General features: G+C 38.9%; 1 protein-coding gene across 6 annotated transcripts in view; it reads right to left on the reverse strand.

Annotated features, from left to right (window-relative positions):
• Positions 1–21020, reverse strand: part of DNM3 (dynamin 3) — a 358777-nt gene that overhangs the window by 186496 nt on the left and 151261 nt on the right. The window contains exon 16 of one of the 6 annotated variants that reach the window (XM_050963123.1): positions 13296–13645. The exons of the other annotated variants lie outside the window; for them this stretch is intronic. Within the exon in view, the coding sequence (XP_050819080.1) occupies positions 13622–13645 (24 nt within the window). The 3' untranslated portion in view covers positions 13296–13621. Of the gene's footprint in view, positions 1–13295; positions 13646–21020 lie in introns of those variants that run through there. 6 annotated transcript variants of the gene reach the window in all.

Raw genomic sequence — 21020 nt, forward strand, 5'->3', positions numbered from 1 at the left:
CATACCTAGCTTAGCTGGATGCCCAGGCTATCCAGATTGGATTTTGGAACCACTTACTTTTGATGTGATATGATTTTTATTCACTTTTTCCAGTAAAGATTTCTTAAAGCCTTAGCTCTCTGTGGTCCAGTTTCAGCAACAATTGAAAAAACAACCTTTTAACCTCTGCTGAGAGAAGGAACGAGCCAAAGGCACTTGACCTAAGACTCTCAGTCACGGGTGTAGGGCAAAAAAGGTATCAGCTGCAGTCAGTAAGGAGCACAAGGAAGGGGAAAGAAAGAGGGAACTGAAAACAACAGGCCATTAAAAAAGTTTATTTACAGCCCCTCATAATTTCTCTTCTGACACAGTTCTATTTCTCCAATTACCAAACTGCTTTGTTTGAGATTTACGTAATTGATTTGAAAAGGCTTTCTACTGTGATTCAAAGGCAAGATAAAGTCTACTGACCAATACAACAATAGACCTTACCAAGGTATGCATTAGTAGACTACTGGTGAATACCCCCGGATGCGCTGATGGCAGACTGCCTTCAGCCACCAGGAAACATACCATGGACGCACACTGTGATTGCTCAATGTTTTTAAGAGCATGGTTTAGGCTTTGTCTTCACTGCTAAAAAATGTGGGTTTCTTGCAGGTTAAGTAAGTTGCATTACTGAACACATGGTAAATGCACTTCTGTTTGTTTTGTGTTGGCATATGCATGGCATGGCATGATCAAGATTCCAGTGCTTGGTCAGGACCCTCATACAAAACTCCAAACACCTCAACTGCTTAACATCTCTGAAAATTACAGCACTTATTTAGGTGCCTAACATGGATTTAGATGACTAACTTCAGACACTCAAGTCTGAAAATGTCATCCTAACTGATAGACCCAAAGTCACACCAAAAGCCTGTGGAAGAGCCAGGAACAGAACTCAGCTCTCCCAATTCCTAATCCTGTGTGTTTATCAGACGACCATCCTATGCACCTCTCACTTACCAGTCATCAAAAATCACAACTTTAGAATTAAAAAGTTTAAAACAAACTGCACTGTGTTTCCAGAAAGAAGTAAAATTCCGAAGTGTTGCATGGAGTTGTACGCATACAGCTCCAATGAAGTCCTTTGATAATTACCTCTCCTCAAATATATGCATCTCTCTGTAGTACAGAGCATGCTCGATGTCCGTATACAGTCTCAGGCAAGGAAGTACTGACTGCCTCCACATTTCAGAAACCGATTCACCGTTAAGTTCATATCAAAAGTAAGATAATAATGAAAAATGACAATACGTGCAGTAGTCTTGGTGAGAGAGTACAGACATTTCAGATAAAGCAGTACTGCCAAAGGCAACAGACACAAGAATAAATGGATTTCAGGATTTTAGTGTTTTTAAACAATAGTGCATAACCTTGACCCAGTGGAACCTATAACAGAATTCACTTGGAGGAACTTTAAAATACTTAAGAGCAGGGATGTTTTGTTTTGAGTGGTTCATAATGACAGCATTAACTGATTGCCTTCTTAACACTGCAACATTAGTTCAATATCAGTTTGTAAGCAACTCCTTCCAATCTCCCCTCATTTCAAAGATCTTCAGGCATTACTACTGAAAATGTGCTTAAGTAATAAATCATGATTTGCTCCCACGTGACTGGTATTCTCTAGAGCCAAAGATCTCCAAGAACTGCCCCCAGAGCATATTATGTTACTGAAACACAGAAATAGCTGCAATGCAAAATTTTGCCAGACAAAACCCAAAGCAACAACAATCTCCTTCTCTCAGATGGGCAGAAGAAAGAATGTTCAAAGATATGATCCTGTGGGGTTTGATTTCTAATTAGACAAAGCCAGCAGTGTAAACCCAAGTAAAAAAATAAATATTTCTGACCAGATTCTTAACTAGAAACTTCTATAAACTATGAGCTGTTCTCGCTGCCCAGTAAATTCTACTTTTAACAAACTTCTTCTAGAATGGACTGAGAGAATATACTAAAGGTTTCTCCATTATTTAATTTTGCTGTGGCTAGCAGATAAATGTCATCCCAGTATACTCACTGAAATGGTCCATTTCCTTTTACTGGTGAATTGTTTTGCCTTATTGAATACTACAATCACTTGTGTGGCAGAGGTGACATCTTCTATAAGAGAAACAATGATCTTTCAGTGATGTGGTAAGTGGAGTGAATCATTTGAGTCTGAGAAGGGGAGGAGAATGCTTGATTCAGCTGCACAACATCTGGGTTTTATAAAGAGCTCTGAAGTTTAACACTAACTCATTTTAGGGCTAAAGCAAAGACTGGGGTAATAATAAGCATACAAAATGAAAAATAGTGCTAATCCAGGGCACGTAATACTCTACTGCAGTACTCTGAAAATTAACTTCAGTCACCTAATTTTGCATCTCCATTAATTGGGCATTGGGTCTGAGTAAGCACTGACTAAGGAAATGTCAAAATTATTCCATATCCTGCTTTTTCACTGCAGGATGATGTGACAGACAACTAGACAGGAAGCCTCCAGCTGATTAAGCCACAACAAAAACAAGTAAATAAGGTCTATTTTCAATAGCAACAAAGTAAGCCAGGACAAACTACACGTTCCATTCAATTATTAAAAACATGTTTAGAAAGTGCTATAAATAAAGCCCAGTGAGTGAACTGTGCGAGATAATTGACAGCTCTGTACAAAGATTTACAATCGAAAGTCAGTGCATCAGATTTTCAGAGCTAGGCGTATACAGTTACACACATTGGCAGGCACCAAATTTAGGCATGCAAATACCCAGTGAGTACAAGGCCAGGTAGCAGCCTAAAGTTCCACATGTGCATGCAAATTCCTCATTTGTGCACATACTCTGGTTATATGCATACACTGCTCAGGCATTCACAAGTGTGCATTTGTAAATCTTAAATGAGCAGCTACAAAGACAACAGAATACTAAGCAATACAGGAAACAAAATGATGCATGGTCATTCTAGTCAGAATGCTTAAAGGAATAGGTTTGATCTCTCCTGGGGATTTCTATATTAAGGAAGTAAGGGATAAAAATTGGCAAGTGTTGGCTGGGAAGCAAGGTTCTCCACAACTGTGTGCATACACAGCTGACCCCCTTTTTGGCAGGCACTGTGTACTACGGAGCACTGAAAAAAATCTCTCCAACAGCAGGGAGAGAGCTCTGCAACATCCCCCCACCCCAGTCCTACTGGCATTCCTCTTGCAGAATAAAGGGAACCCCAGATCACCTCAAATCCCCACAGAGAGTGAAAGTTAGGAGAGGGCTAGGCAGATAAGAGTGAGAGCTATATCTCCAGGATCACCTCAATCACCTTTCCTCTCTCTGCGAGCATGCCATCTCTCACATGCACATATTGAAAGTGGGGGCGGGGAAGGGGAGAATATGTGGAACAGGGAGCAGAAGAGTGGGGCAGGGGAGGGAAAAGTGGAGAGTTAAGGAGTGAATGGCAGACATGAGGCAATAACGAATGTCAGTTATATAATGAAGGAGAAGGTCGAGTGCGTCAGAGGAATGAGCAAGCAGAGGGGCAGAGAATGAAGGCAGTGAGGGAACGGGCGTAGGAGATATAGTGCTTATAGGTTAACAACTTGCCTGCCAGTCACTTGTGCTGCTCACAAGAACAAAGCAATAGAGGGCAATTGTTTCGAAGATCATTCAGAGTGTATGGAGCAGTGTGAAAGGCACCAAGTCTTAAGATAGGCCCATTCAAGGTCCTCTTAAGACTGGATTGTTCAGACATGCTAGTGCTTCATTTCTCCACCTTAATGTTTCATATATGCTGCTTTTTAAAAAATTTTCCATTTTCTTTTAAAGAAAAGGTTTTAAGTTTGTTCAGTTGCACAGCCTCAACACAGGAGTCCTTAATAGAGGTGATCCGTAACTCAACACTCTGCAGCGCTCAAAGACAAACAGTATTGCCAAGTCCCAGGATTTTGCCACAAGTCTCGCAATATTTGGTGATGTCAGGATCAATGTATCTACCTCCCACTCTCCAAGGGTGGGAACAAACAAAAGCCTCCAGAATGTGCCCTCATAATAAAGGGCCCAAATGACTCAAAATTTTGGATTTCCCATAAAATGCAGCAGCCAAACAGTAATAAATGGGAAAGGGAGTTTGAGGCTCATATTTCCAAAGTTTTAGCAGGCCAGAGTGAAGCAGGAGTCCTAGGAACATAGGAATTGCCAGACTGGATCTGGCTCGTGGCCAATCTAATCCAGTATTCTGTCTCTGACAGTGACCAACCCCAGTTGCTTCCCAGAAAGGTGAAAGAAATTCCTCAGGAAGCAGACATGAATAACCAAAGAATGCTACTCTGAAACGTGGTGACCATTACTTCCCACAATACTTCAGATTAAGGTGAACCACTGATTTATAATGATGCCCAGGTCCTCTTCAGAGTTGACACTGTTATTTTAGAACTTGATAATTATGAGTTGTTTATTTTTTCCCTCCAACGTCTATTACTTTACATTTGTTTACATAAGCAACATTCATTTGCCATCATGTTGCCCATTCACCTAGCTTAGTTAGGACCCTCTGAAGTTCCTCATTATCCGCTCTGGGCTTGGCTAACCTAAGTAACTTTGTGTCATCTGCCAATTTCGCTACCTTGCTGCTCCTCCTCTTTTCTAGATCATGAACATATTAAAATCTGGCCTTCGTACAGGACCTTGAGGTACTCTGCTGTTCACCTTTTAGCACAACAAAAGTTGACCATTTGCTCCTACTCTGGTTCCTGTCTCTTCAGCTAGCTTTGAGCCATTACAATATTTTGCCTCTCACCTCATGACTGCTTAATGCAGAGGTGGGCACACTGCGGCCCATGGGACTGTTCTCCCCAGCCCCTGAGCTCCTGGCCCGGGAGGCTATCCCCCAGTCCCTTCCCTCCTGTTCCCCTTCCCCAAAAGCCCCAGCTCACTGTGCCACTGGTGCAATGCTCTGGGCGGCAGAGCGGCGAGCTCCTGGGGCAGCGCAGCTGCAGAGCCCGGCTGACCTAGTGCTCTGTGCTGCGTAGTGCATGGCTGGCTCCAGCCAGGTGGCGCGGCTGCCTGTCATGGTGCAGCTGCGCGGCCAGCCACCGGTGTTCCAGGCAGTGCGGTAAGGGGGCAGGGAGCAGGGGAGGAGGGCTGGATAGAGGGAAGGGAGTTCGGGGGGTGGTCAGGGGCCAGGGATGTGGATAGGGGTCAGGGCGGTCGAAGGGCAGGAAACAGGGGGGTTGAATGGGGGTAGGGGCTCCAGGGGTGGTCAAGGAAAAGGGGTGGTTGGATGGGGCACAGGTCCATGAGGGTGGGGGGAGGCTGTCAGGAATGAGAAGAGAGGTTGGATGGGGTGGCGGGGGGCAGTCAGAGGTGGAGGTTCTGGGGCAGTCAGGGGACAGAAGAAGAGGTGGTTGGATGGGGCATGGGTCCCAGGGGGGCAGAAAGGAAGGAGAGGGGGTGTTGGATGGGCCAATGGGGGGTCAGTTAGGGGCGGGGAGTCCGGGGGCATTCAGGGAGAAGGGGTGGTTGGAAGGGGCCGAGGTCCCGGGAAGGCAGTCAGGAAGGAGGGGGGGTTGAATAGGGCAGTTAGAGGCAGGGGGTCTGGGGGCAGTCAGGGGACAGAGAGCAGGGAAAGTGGCTGGAGCAGGGGTCCCAGGGGGCCATCAGGGGCGATAAGCAGGGGGGGTCGGATGGGGGGGTTGGGTCATGACTGCCTGTTTGGGGAGGCACAGCCTCCCCTAACTGGCCCTCCATACAATTTCTGAAACCCGATGCAGCCCTCAGGCCAAAAAGTTTGTCCACCACTGGCTTAATGTCTTTAGTAGCCATGAGACCTTTTTAAAGGCCTCTGGAAAGTCTAAATACATTTTGCCACAAAGTTATCCTTTATCTTCTACTCTGACACTTCAAGATAATTCTAATAGATTAGTGAGACATGATTTTCCTTTGAAGAAACCTGGTTAGACTCTTTCACATCATGATCTTCCGTGTGTTTTACTAATCTATTTTTAATAATCTTTTCAACCAGTTTACCAAGTACATACATAAGACTTAATGGTCTGTAATTCCCTGGATCACCCATAGCAGGTTTTTAAAAATATAGATTCAATAGTTGTTACTCTCCAGTCCTCCAGTATAGCAGCTATTTTTAATGAGAGAATACACATTATAACTAGTAGTTCAGCCACTTCATTCAGTCACATTCCTACTTAGAGGCTGAATAAACCTAAAGTGCTTTGTAAATGGAGGAAAGACTATGGCGTTGTTGTGCATATATATCCAAGACTGAAACATTCCTGAGGGTTGTAGCCAAAGCTGCTCTGCCCTGGATAGTGTAAGCAGCAACACGGCACTATGTGGAGGCCTGCCAGCTCGTAACAGGGAGAACATATCAGACAGTGGGTTAGACATTGTACTCTCTGACAATACTGCTCTTGGTACTAGCATCAAAAGAAACAAGAAGTTGGTTGGACTTCAAGATCCTTAGCTCCCTCCAAGTTAAAATCAAAGAATATTTTAGGGTTGTGGAAAAAGATCTCATTGGGACAACTGTGCAAGCATGACAAAAATGCTGGTAAGAGGATAAGAGTCATGAAAATTAATTTGTCTCCATCTCTGGAAGGGCAGCAAGATGAATTCATGGTACTATTATAATGCTTGAAAAATGTAGTATAAGCTCACTCATTCTATGACCTACCAAGAAAGCAACCTTCCATTCAAGAAACTAAAGCACATCAAGTGACTCAAAAGGAGTTAAGAGCTTTATCAGGAACATATTAAAAACCCACAATACCAAGGCGGTTTTATCTGGGTAATTTAAAATGCCTCAAACACTATGTAAATCTGATGATGATGGTGCAATGGTTTGCCGTTGATTGGTACATGATAGGCCAAAATAGTCACCAAGTGAACATGGACAGAATTAATCTTACGATCAGAGAAACGAAGAAAACAGATAAGTGCGAGAGGAGAAGGCATTTAAAAGAAGGGGCACATGGGCTTGAACCACTCCATAAGGTTTCTCCACTTAAAGTTTTAACATCCATCTGGTAAACAACCTGAAACATCTGCTCAGACACCACACGTCTGGAGCTCTACTCTGTTAGAAACTTTCAAGGAGAGGGCTCCCAGGCTAGGATACAAGCAAGGTGCTCTGGTTCCATTTACTCATTTATGGCAAGGCTCTGTCTGATGGAACTGATCACCAGTCTGCAACATGATTCAGAACCATATTTGCCTGAGCCAGTATGAGGCTATTGGAATCATTAAGTCATTGTCTTTTGTTGTTGTACAGGAACTTTGTTACCAGAAATGCAGGAGCCTGCCTCTCTCCGCCTGTGAATGGAGAAAGCATCTCTTACTAATGCTGTCTTTTACTGGTACCATTTACAGAAATTTGTCCTGGTGACTTGTGAAACTATCCACCTCCATTGTCACCCCACTGGAGAAAGATCTGATCCACCGTACCCTCATCTAGAGATCCAATCATGGAGATCAATCACTGGCTCAGTCTCTCTGCAGTTATGTCCTCTTTTTCTGCTAGTAACTGGTAACCAGGATTATATCTTAAGAGAAAGAGCCTGCTCCCACACCTGCAGGGCTTCATGACACAGGAGCTATGAACTGTTGTCTCCCTGTTTGTTACACTTGTGTCAAATTTTGTTAACATTTTAAATCAGGACCAGGTCTCTGAAGGTTCTTACTTTACACAGGTTCTGCCTCATCTCCAGAGCTCTGATGAGCAGCTGCTGTTCCTGGAGAGACTAGGCTCACTGAGTAAAAAGCCTCTTTGCATAGTGTCTCCATCTATCTACCTTAGGTACTTATCACATCACAGGATGAATACATCCTAGATGAGTAGCATCTGAATGGGTGGAATCCGGAAATCCAATCCTAATTGGAGATTATCCCTGGCCTGTCACCAAGGTAAAGTGGCTCACAGGTCATCCAACACTTATTTCTTTTCTCTGGCCTGCATCTCTGAACCCATGCTCTGATAAAAGTCAAATCCTACTACTTTGTCTTCCATATTTACTCATCATTCTCCTTGAAATGGGAAGTCTGTTACCTCCTCCATCTGACTCTATAGATACTATTGTACCTTTATTATATCTATACATGATACTTGTATTAAAGAGACTTCAATCACCCGAGAAGGATTTTCTGACATTTTGGTGTAAAAGACACTATAGCAAAGCATATATTTCACTGCATAGCAGAGTTACACAATCCAACAAATGTTAGAATTCATGTGGTATGTATTTAGATTTACCAACCAATTTCTTTCAAAAGCTATTTAGGAAGTTAGTGAAAATATACCTTTTAATATTGACTTAATATTAATCCATTTGTATTATATCAACAAGGTATCTATGTAAAAAGAGAGTTAGTGGCATTGGTTAGGTAGGCTGCATTTAAAACTTATTTTGCAATCTTCCCTATGTTTGACTAAGAAGAGTTCACAAGCTCTGGGGAGGAGGGATAGCTCAGTGGTTTGAGCATTGGCCTGCTAAACCCAGCATTGTGAGCTCAATCCTTGAGGGTGCCACTTAGGGATCTGGGGCAAAATCAGTACTTGGTCCTGCTAGTGAAGGCAGGGGCTGGACTCAATGACTTTCGGGATCCCTTCCAGTTCTATCAGATAGGTATATCTCCATATATTATATTACGCTGAATTTACAGATAAATCTTAATTTTTATCCGACATTGTCCTTTATCTAAAACAAGGGAAGTAAAACATTTGGAATCAACAGGCAACAGTAACAAAGAAAGTCAGCAGGAAAACAAGGGTAGATCTGTGGGAGGGGGAATATCTTAAAATCTACGGTAAAGTCATACTTGGCAAGACTCAATAGATCTGGTAAACATCAAAGATAAAATTTAGCAGGAAAAATTCCATCAAGTACCATTAAAAGAAAAAATGGGACCAGCAGGTTTACCAGTGAAAAACAATGCCAGGCCTAATAGCACTGATCTACCAGAAGCAATTTATTATGACACCAGAAATACCTATTTTCACAGTGAATGCTTGAAATGAAAACTTTAAAGCTTCTTTAAGTCTTGAGTTATACCAAAGTATTCAGCCAGCCAGCCAAAATAGCTGAAGGGAAATAGGAAGGCCACATGTGGAACTAATTACTCATGTAGAGGCTATGACAAAGAACATTTCTCCAGACTTTTCATGGGGGCTTCACTTTCAGGAAGTAGCTATAATTACTGTTCAAGTCTAGAGCAGCCTGCATGCCAGTGACAGTTCCAAGAAAAAAAAAAAAGAAAAGAAAAGAAAAGAAAAGAACCTATTTGCCCTTTTCTTAGTCTGAAACATCAAAATATAAAGCATAACTGCAGTCATTAAAGAGAATCAAAATAAGCCCTGGCATATTGCATCAGGTTCTCGAAAGAAATTCTTGTCACAAATTAGTTTTTGCAGACTTTACAGAACAGCAAGTTTTGTTTCTACACTAACTCGCTCTCCGTTGGCTGCAGCGAAACTGTACATCTTGACTTTTTACAGCTTTTCCATAGTGGGGCCCACTTCCTGCCCAGTTGAGGAAAAAAATCTGGCCTGAAGATGAAATGACTGCTTAACATTACACTAAAACATCTGGTACCATTTTATACACAGACCCATGTCTGAGAGCAGGCAATTCTAGCGGTCTCACCAGCGGCACAGTGCATACCCAAACCTCCCTAGGGTGACATCATCCCATATATGGACTCTCAGGCCCAACCCTCCCCCTTTTCCTGGTCCTAAATTCATTGCCAGATCCCCAGTCTGCTGCAAATGTGCCACGTCAAGACTGGAAATCACAGCACTTCAGTGTGTTTCAGTGAGTGCTGCAGAGTTTGAGGGGAAGCTGAGCAGAACCCCGATGCAGGAAGGCAGTTTTTCCCAAAGACTAAAAGAGGATTTAAAATAAATAAATAGAAGCGTCTGGAGATCCTGCTCCGTCGCCCCAGTGTTCAGACTACCTGTTCAGGACAATGCTGTTGTACAGTAGTCTGCACATTGGTTAGACTGGGCAAGGGAAAGCAACGACATGGACTTTGGGGGACGCCAGTTGCTATTGCAAAGGAGAAGACCACTATTGCTCCTTTCAGATCTCATATACAGTATTTTTCTTCACAGGTTTTACACACTAGGGAATAAGAAACGCTAAGGGACACTGTGAGAAAGGAGGACTTCAGAATAATGCGGGGAAGACATTCTGGTAAGGCCTACTTTGGAAGAACACCTGGCCTATGACCTGGCGAACCTAGGTGACTTCCCCCTCCCCCATTCTTCCAATCATCACCGCAAGACAGATGGAGCTCTGGTGATTTACTAAAACGTATGCAAGAAAAAGAGAGGTATATCTATATCTATTACATCGAGAGGTATACATAACATAACTAAGTTCAGCCATTTCCATGTATTTACTTAATAATAAAGCTTACTTGTCCCCAAACTAAGAAGGTAAATTTAAGTTTTGTAGACTATAGCAATTCCTATAAATATGTAAAGTTTAACTCAATTAAAAACAATTCAGAAAAATTGATTAAAATATGAATTCTGAATAACCTCTTATGAGCTATGTAATTTTAAATGACAATTTAACAAAATTATTTCTGCATTAAAGGGATAAAAATATTAGAAAAGAATGTGTGAATATAAATATTAAACATTCTAAAATATTTATTTATAAAAGGTCACTTGTGACAAAATTGTAATTATATTTGAAATGAAGCTGAAGCTTCATTAGATATTTAAAAATATATGCAATATACGCTAATAAAAATAAGAAAAAGTGACAGCTAAATATAGCAAGACACTTTGTCAGGCTTTTGCCAGCTAGAAAACTGAAATCTTGGACTGGCAAGGAAAATCATCCCTAGGAGAACAGACTGAGATAGCAAAGCAGTAAATGAAAAAACAAACCCAGTAACCTTTAATTTCACAATACATGTTTGTACATTGTTTATAAGAGCCCAGCACCAAACTATGGTTGCAGATTTCTTGTCTATACTTCGCATTACCGATATTTCTTCTTGCATTCAGAATGATAAGTTACTTTGTCTCAATTCCCACTGATAAAAATGGAATTTGTAAACGAATGCAGAAGTTTTCTTTGGTGAGTTTCCAGCTGTCCTGGTAGGGGAAAAAAACCCTCAGGCTGAATGAAATCCCCATGGAGAGAATAATACAAAAAGTCTGGGCTGCAATTTGATACCAGTTGAATTTCAGAGCCAGCTCCCAGATAGTTAACACTGGTAACAAACTACTGCAACTCCAAAAAATAAAATAATTAAAATAAAACATACCCCCCAAAGTATTCCCTTCTATATGATGCTTGTTATTTATAGGAAGATTTTGAATGAGTATACTACAAACAAAAGTACTATAAATAACTCCATTACAATTACTTTTTGCGATATGTATAAGTAGGGATTTTTAAGCAACCTTGATGCTGTGTCATTTTTATAAATATATATATATTATTACCTTTCTCAGGGCTCTTTTAAAGCTCAATAAAACCCTTCCGAGGAGCTGCTATCATGCAGTATTAACTTCACAGTCCCAACATGGGTTATCATATAGCTTATGCAGTGAGAATTCTTGCTGTCATTTCCCCTGCCATCCCATCTAAGCTATTGTATTTTAACTTAAAAAATTTCTTTACTCAGCTTCTTTGGTTTTCTTTCACAAAAAATGATTATCTTTGGAGCAAAAACTATTTTTTTATTAACAGATTATAGTGTGACAAGAAGGATTTTACTCTTGTATTTTAGAGTCCTGATCAGTAAAGTAGTAGCACATTTAAATGCAAACTTATTAACAGAAAAATCAAGAGAGACATGAAAAGACAAAGGAGTGAAAATGAATTCATACAAATGTTAATCTCTTATTCTCACTTCTCACATGAGAGTTGTTTTAGGAATGGCAATTCTGCAACGCTTTATGGTTTATATTGTAAGTGGGAGGAACAATTTTAGGATTTAGAATATTTGGTTTACATTAAGGCAAATTTACTTAGTTATAATTCCAAAGGAAAGAGATTGCCCTACGCAAGCTATTTCCTTTTTTAATATAGTCAATTTTACATCTCTCAGAGCTTGCAGACCAGAATCACGAAGAAGAAAAAATTTATCTATTCAATGAGAACTATTTAATTAATCTAATAATGTTAAATTAAAAAAGCGTGAGACAGCTCCTGTAATTACGAAAAGATGATGAATTGCATATGGAAATGGTGTGTTTCTCTTCTCTAGTCTATTATTCTGAATTAAATCTTTACATTAAATGATCTTTCCGTACTTAGGAAGTGTTTACTCCCACCTCTCCTCCTCAAAGTTACATTTTTAGCCTGTACGGCTGAAGGTGGTGGTGAGGACGACCCTGGCATGAGTTTTGGGAAAGGAGGGAGACTGCAGCACACAAAGCAATAGATAGGAAATGAAAGCGTGTATTGTTAAGGAGCAAGAAAATATCTACTTCAGCACAGCAAAAGAGTTTCATTCTGTGAATTGAGTAAGCGTACTCTTCTTGATCTTAACCAGTCAGGAAAAAATATGTTTCTTTCTTTCTATTGCCAACTCTTGATTTGAAACTTATCATGAAAGACTATTTGGGGGAATGAGTTTATAAAGTACAGTTTTAAAATACTCATACATGCACACAATATACAGATTCTTCAAGCACAAGGATGAAACAAAGGTTTATGACAACTGAGAAATATGAATCGTGTTCAATGGGAAATTTACAGTGTGGACATAGTTTAATTCAATCCAACACTGTACTCAATCTGTTGCATGCAGTGGATAGTATGATTTGAGAAAAAAAAAGTTGGATTTTAACAGAAAAAGAACAATCAACAGAAATGGCAAATTAAAGTATGTACAACCATTTCACCACCAACAGGTCAATACTGCTGTATGATAGATCAGTTATTTTGTTGACTAAGAGCAAACACCTTATCTGTTACATCGAACAAAATTAAATGGAGGGAGGGTAATGAAAGAAATATTTTCAAGCTTTCTGATCAGAACACTGCTCCCTTAATTTTAAAAAGGGAGACCCATACAGGAACTGAAGGCAGCCATTTCTTGACCTTACAGAAGTGAAATATAAATCTAAACAAAGGCATCCACAGGCAAAAACCAAAACATTTCTTACAATGGAAAAAAGAGTCACAGATATTGTTCAATTGTTTGTCAGTATGTTGCATGTTCCCCCTTCCCCATTGCCTAGGACTAATGCGTCTGTATTTTTGGAAGACTAAAAAATACTGCCTTCTCCCTCTTCTCAGCGCACATACACACGCTTTTCTCCAGACCACCCAAGTATCATTGCTTGGTGGGAACTATTATAAGCAACAATAACAACAAAAGTCAAATACCAGCATTTTCAAACTTCTCTATATTTTAAATGATAAAAGGTAATGAGAATGGGAGCGGGGAATCAAATATATTAATCGGAATGCAGAAAAAATGAAAAAGACACAGACTTCCTAGAGGATCCAATTTCTAGTCTTTAAAAAAAATTAGATGAAGTCTTCCCTTTTAGGAATTCCACCTTTTCCTTCTCCAAGAACATAGCCTTCACCATGACTTGCAAAGAGTTTTACTGACTAGAACTGTGCTGCATAGAAAATTCCAAGTTAAAATAAGATTAAGGCTTTAACCTGCAAGAGACAGGAAATACCACAATTAAGGTTGGAAAACTTCTTAATTCACTCCAATGTGCCTTAGTATTGCATTTTGTGCTACATGGTATAAACTATCTAAAACCACCCACTTGGATAAAGGCTAGTAGTAGTTGTAATATGGATAAGATGAGTTACAAATACATTTCTAGCTACTGACAGTTATCAGACCCATTAATAGTATTTTAATATATGTGCACATAAAAACCTACTCTCTGTTTGTGAATTTTCTTTTCCTTACTCACTATTAGTAATTCAAAATATTTCTGTGCTTCCATAATACCTTTAAAATCTATATTTACCTAATGAATCATATAATTTACTTGTGCCCTTTGGCATATTGTACAAAGAAATTTTTAGCCACGTTTTAGAAGTACTATTAGCAGTTCAGCACAAGATCTTTGTAAACATACCATGGGTGTCTCATTAACAACATGTAACTAATTAATTGACCATAACAGCATAGTCATATGGAGTCCTAAATGAACTGCTTAATATAAAGCAAAATTACACTTGCATCAACTCTACATTTATAACCCTTAGTCCATTTTAGTTGAAGTCTACCTTTGTATGGTCAATAATCACTGACCAGAAAATTCAAATCAACTCATCTCCTACTCTCTCATAACACCTTCCTCCCCCGCTCAGGCACCCCAATACCTGCTTATAGACTCTAGTCCATATTCTAGGCTAATGTGGCCTACACATTCTTGTTTTTGATCCTCTTATGTTATTGATTCCCAGTGGGTATTTTTCCTGCACAATGGTTTTGGCATTCCAAGAAAGCACAATATCAAATCAAACATACCTAATTTTCCCAGCAATGTAAAGATTTTTAGCACCAAGTCTACATACTAAAGCAGTTGAAACTTTCAATAACCAAAGGAACACTAAGTACAGAAATGCTCTTATGTCACCTATTTTTCATGAAAGCAATTGATTAGTCCACATTATGATCTTATCCTTTAAGTTTCCTTTTAAAATGGTCAAGCTGTGGGAGGGCAAAAGTACTGAATTCTAATTTCACTTGAAACTCATTTTTTGTAACTATTATATTTTACCACAATAAATGTACATTGGCTTAGAATGGGAAAAGGCTTAAGACACCATATGTCATATCTGACTTGGCTATTTATGTATTGTAATTTTTAGTTTTAAAAAAACAGACCTAAATTTAAATCTGAAATTTATGACTCACCAGTCTAACTTATCTATTTATCTATAGATGTGTCCATTTTCTTTATAGAAATATCAAATGTATTAGAAAAATAATTATACATTATGTTACATTATATAATACATTTTAAAATTGTAAAAATATTTGCTTTTGCCTTTAATAAATTCAGGCCTTTTACGGCCAGTTTTCAGTTAAATACAGCATATGTTTTAGAAACATCTAAATATACAAGATTGTCATGCTAGAAGTGAACAATCATGATTTAAGGAACAGTATTTTAAAACAGAGTACTTTAATTTGCTAAAAAGTTGATCTAGCTTTCTCTTTAAAAATCTTTTAGTAGAAACCAGTGTTTGAGGTTTAAATGTCTTTTGAAATTACGGCAACATCAATAATTCACTGAAAGGCATTTCAAATGTAGGTCAAATTTCACTAAGTGTATTTTGGTGCTTTACATATATAACATTTCAGCAAAGCAACACCTTTTGTAGGAAAGGTGTTTGTTTGCACATTTTTTATTTGTAGCATAACCAACATTTAATTGAAAGAGCTATATTTTAAGTCCAGGACATGCTTTTATTTTGGTTTTCACATATAGAAAGTACTCATTTTGACAGAAATAGGAATTAAAATTATATGCTGAACAAAATATTAGTGAAATATGCTCCTTTTCATTGTTCCAAAGTAAAAGCCTCACACACACACACACACACACACACACACAAAACTTTCCTTCCAGAATATTCTTTATTGAGACAGTCTACATGTGGCTGCTTCCATCAATACAGCAGTATTTGGTTTTGTTTTCAGTATTTAAGTTTACAGTACTTATCTATTACTTGAAAATATGTACTGTATAAACATAGCCTTTATCTTGAACTTCAGTATTTCTGTGTTTCCAAGAAGAGTAAAAACATCTGGTTAAATCGCTACATGCTGTGCAAGTACAGTAACTGGGAAAACGCTTGAATGAACTGGATTTAAAATAAACCATAGTTTAAATCATTGTTCTTTTTAAAATGTTTAATGTGACCATTTTGTTAAAATCCTATCCCATTTGCATGTCAGCACAATTATAATTAATGTAAAATGCATATTTTCTGAATAAAGTCAAACATTGTACTTGTTCCACAGCTCCCTAATGTTTTAAAATTTAATTCTGTTATGTGTGTTTCCCCCCAACAAAGTCCCCAAATCTGGAATGGCACAGACTGATTCTTATCAGCCGGTGAGGAAAGGACCCCCTGATGGATCCAAGGGACTGGCTGGACGGAGTTGTCATGTGTCTGCCTGTCTACACTTGCTGTGCAGAACATCCTCTCACCTGTACAGCAGGCACAGACAGGCAGTCACATGACAACCCAGCCTGAATGACAACCAGCCAATGAGAGCAGCTCTGACAGACTATAGCATCTTCACCAAGAGCTACAGGAAAGAGTCACTTTTGGATTTAAGTCTGCTGGTTCAATAATTAACTCATGTGTACTTTTTATTATTAACTTGGTCAGCATATTGAAATCCACCCAGAGTAAAATGAACGGTGCCTATCAAATACAATAAAACCCACTGCTGAAATTTTTACTGTGCCTTCTATAGTACTCTTTTCCTAGTTGTTCTGATTAACTCACTAACCATGAATTTTATTTGTATCCTGCTTTGCGGCACCATTGCAAATGGGAAGATGAAATACATTTCTCACTTATATTTTGATAACAGCACATGAATGATTCAAATTTTATTAGGTCATGCAAAATTAATGTATACATGCTGATCATACAAAAAGAGGAAGTTATTCTTTGGCTAGTAAATGCTATTAAAAAGGACACCATAAGATTTCTGAATATTTCCCTCTCTTTAGTATGTGGGATTTTATTTCCTTCTGGAACAATGAAAAATCCACTTCCTCACTCATTTTCTCTCCTACATCACAAGGCGCACATTATTTTATTACTGTAGCTCAACTGTAAGGTAAATTAATAATACACATTTACTCACTAATGTTGACAGCATTTTTATCTTAAAAAACTGAAGCACTTGATTTGGAAACCAAAAAGAAAATACAGATAAAGAGAAGAAATAAGTCAAATTTCAGTGGTTCCAATTGAGAGTCCAACTCTGCATTCCCTGCACCCCAAAGGCTGCCAGTGAAGTTGATGGAAGATTTGGATTTCCAGAGAATACAGGATTTGACAGTGTCCTATTAAACATGGGACATTTTTTACAAAGTGCATCCTTTTGTCTGCAGTAAAGAACATTAGTTTCATAAAGGAAATGGCTCTCTCCCTAGTCACACTGCAGCAGAACCTTGCTAATTCTCACTCTGCTAATCCACAAACCTTAGAATTTGAACACAAAGCCCCACATTCTCTCCCACTTGTTGGCAAAGTAATAACAGCGGAGTGCTAACTCATTTTACTAAGACTTCGGTATTTTTACAAAATATATTGCAGAATACCCAAGTTATGACTTATTGTATTAATTAAAACTTGTCAAATAAATGACTGCATTAACCTTGCACTCACTTGTTCAATAAAACCCCAAACCTACACACACTATTACACATGCTTAACTTTAAACAGGTGAGTAGTCTCCTTAAAGTCAATGGGATTACTCATCTGAGTAACCGTAAGCATACAAGTCAGTGTTTGCAGGGTCAGGGCCTAATTCACCATGGACCTTCCAGTCATTCACACAAGCAAGGTTCTTCTGCTTTCTACAAACTTTTCTTAGTATCTGAAGACTGATCAAACTCATATTTTTGTTTCCACCAGGAATACAAAAAGACCTTATTCCTCTGATTCTCATTTAACAATCATTAAGATTAAAAATGTTGCACATGTATTTGAACAGCAACAAAACAATATCAATAAAAGACCCATAGAAACAAATTGCTTTATGCTTGCTCATGCAAGTGGGACAACCAATGTTGAAATGCATGCTTATGAAAATTCATTATTTGACAAAGTAAGTTACTTCAAAATAAATTCTACCATGGATTCTTTAGTACAAGGCCCACAGCCAACTAATAAAGCACAAAATGTAGCTTCTTCAAATAGCAGGAGAGTACAATACCTGCTTACATTTTTAGGATGCCTTTCATCCTAAAACAAATCTCAAACTATACAAAGCATGGACAGTATAGTTCCTTATGCGCACATGCCTACATTAGAGGAGCTGCACAGCTACACTGTCCCAGCAGGCATTGTACCTCAAGAAGGCACAGTATCATTCAGAGCCCTCTGACATACAGGGAGAGCACAGCCGCTGCTAAACTCCTTAATGGGGTGCAATGTACATTGATTCCATGGCCAGCCAGCTCTGCTGCCTACTGTGGCAACAGGGGGACCATGGGTTCTTCTCCCCACCCTGTCTGGAGAGGTTAACATTGCCACAGACTAGATTTACATGGTCACTGTGCTCACACATGTGCAAGGACTGCAGTAGTGACTGGCATCTGCTTAGGAGGCACAAGGGGTAGTGACGTCCTTATGTGCTTTCGCAGTGCTCATCTGTGCAGAGCACAGTCACAATTCAAATCCCTAAATACAGAAATAATTTCATACATTGCTGAAGACCACCAGCCTTAGGGTGAAATACAACAGCACACAGCTACCATAATCAATAGTTTAGGACAGGAAGTGACAAATACCATATCCATTTGAAACTACAGAGGCAGTTTAGGTAAGCATAACATAATTGGTCCAGGAAACCAGAGCTAACATCTCCTGCTCTTGTGAAGAAGGCTGCAAGACTTTTAATTACCACACTGGTCACATCCTCAATTGTAACTCTTCTCATGAAGCATCGAACAAGCAGGGAGCTCAGTACTCTTCACAAGTTCTCAGGCTCTAGCTGAGTAAGCAGTCTAGATTAATGCAGTACAGCAGCAGGCACTTCCAAAAGTGTTCCCAGGAACTCTGAAGCCTCTCACTGAACACAAATAGAAGGCTCAAGAATTCCCAATCACCTTTAAGGCGCTTCTAAGTACCTGAGACGGCACTTAGTGACACTGGTTAATTTCACCACACTATCTTTCAATAATATGCCGAGGCCTACTGTATAATAAGAATAAAGAGTAAGCTGACATATAATTCAAGACTATAGAGTTCCACAGAAAAATTTTCATGTCATCATTAACCAAACAAGTGATTTGTTACCACAACTCAAAGACAACAGAATTTCCCCATGAGGTAACGCAAAATGTTGGTCTGTAGGACTTTCAGTAACTTCTACATTCTGATTAGAGTATTAACTACCACTCTATTTTCTTCAAAGAATTTTTTAAAAAATGCCATACAAGAACATGCCTGTTTTCAAACTTGCACATTCACAAAAACACCCTTAAGTTTGATTTCTTCAATGTTGTTTTTATTATCTCATAATAAAGTAACCAAAACAACCTCCCAGCAATATTTTGAAGAGAAAACTGCTTTCTCATAAATTTCTACTGTAGTCCTCAATTCCATTCCTCTGATTTATTAACGATACTCTTTTCAAGCATGTGTAACAACCGCTGACATTAATGAGAATTATAGGTTTACACTGAAGATATTTTCCTATAAGTCTTAATCAAAGGCAAAGAAATTCCAGGTTAGCCTTGCTCATCCTCATCTTATCTGTCATACATGGGTCTTCTAGGGATCTCACAATAGTGCATGACCTCTGTTGTGTGTGTGCTATAATATCTAAGCAGAGGAGGACAAGTTATAGACAGAGTGGAAATTTTAGCATTTAAAACTCCTGCTTTTGCCCGTTTAGGTTAGATCTGTAATTTTTTTCATTGACATTTTTGAAAAAGACAGCCATAGGTTACCAGTCTTGTTACTAGTAACTCACAGAAAAGAATACATATCATAATATAGAAATAGGATTTTAACAGTGGCCTCCTAAAAGCATGTCCTTTTCTTATTTGCATGTTTGTTTTAAAGAAAGGTTTCAATTCTCCTGAAGAATGCTCTTTCAAGAGAATGATACGGGAAGGATGGGCTAACAGCAATAGGTACAGGCAGTGAGACAATGTTCTTTTATTAAGATTTAGAGCACAGAGTAACTCAGACCTTTATCTCTTAACAGAAAGAATAAAATAGAGAGAGAGAGAGAGAGAGAGAGAGAGAGAGAGAGAGAGAGAGAGAATCAGTCACTGTCAAGGTGGAATAAAATCAGTGAAGGAAAACGATTTCACACTTCTCTCATCTGTCATTATGATTAGCTCACAAGAACAAACTGCAGAAAACAGTAAATCTGTCTTCAAGCCCACTCCCTCAGTTATAATTAATAAGCAATATCCTTCCTAAATATTAACCTAGACCATTTAAACCTGATAGGGGAAATCTCTCTACTTACCTTATAAAAAATAACTTTACTGTCTTTTAAATAGCTAAAAGAGTCACAAGATTTGCGCCATAATCAAGTCTGAAATGTACTGAATTCACTTTCTATAAAGTATTAGGAAATTGATAACATGAATGCTATATGTGACTTACAAGACAAGGTAAGTGAGGCAGTATCTTTTATTGGACCAACTTCTGTAGGTGAACAGGATAAACTTTCAAGCTTTAAAAAGCTCTTCCTCAGCTCGAAAGCTGGGCCCTTCCACAAACATAAGCTGGTCCAGTTAGAGATATTACCCCACTTACCTCTTCTCTCTCGCACCCTCGGACAAATATGGCTGCAACCTGCAAACATACATTACATAAGACGTTTAAAAATACATTAAATTGGGTATTACATTTTCAGTCCAGTCTCACCAGCTTCAATAAAAATGAATCATAGCCTTCAAAGACAACCTAAGGGGTCTAGTAACTTTCTGAATATATATTTTCCTGCATGGCTACAGTCTTAATTAATGTTCTGCATAAAGAGCTGACTTGTTAACTAACAGAAGATTTTCTTGGAAGAATCCATCCCAAAATAAGGACCAGCTCCTGCAAACACTACTACTAAAGTCACTACTTGTGATAGCAAGCACTACACTCAGGTGGTTGCAGGAGCCGGGCCCTGACACAATGTTATATGTAAAGAATCTGCATTGTAATATCTCTATCTCGTGTGTCTAGAAGCAAGGATGCTGAAGTATAACATTGATAAAGTTAAAACAAAAAAATGAAGAGAGGCAATAACAATGACAACAACAACAACAACAAGCAAGACAAACGTTGGAAAGTGACTTTTCAGAGC

This window comes from Gopherus flavomarginatus, chromosome 7 (assembly GCF_025201925.1).
Source record: "Gopherus flavomarginatus isolate rGopFla2 chromosome 7, rGopFla2.mat.asm, whole genome shotgun sequence".
Lineage (NCBI taxonomy): Eukaryota > Metazoa > Chordata > Testudines > Testudinidae > Gopherus > Gopherus flavomarginatus.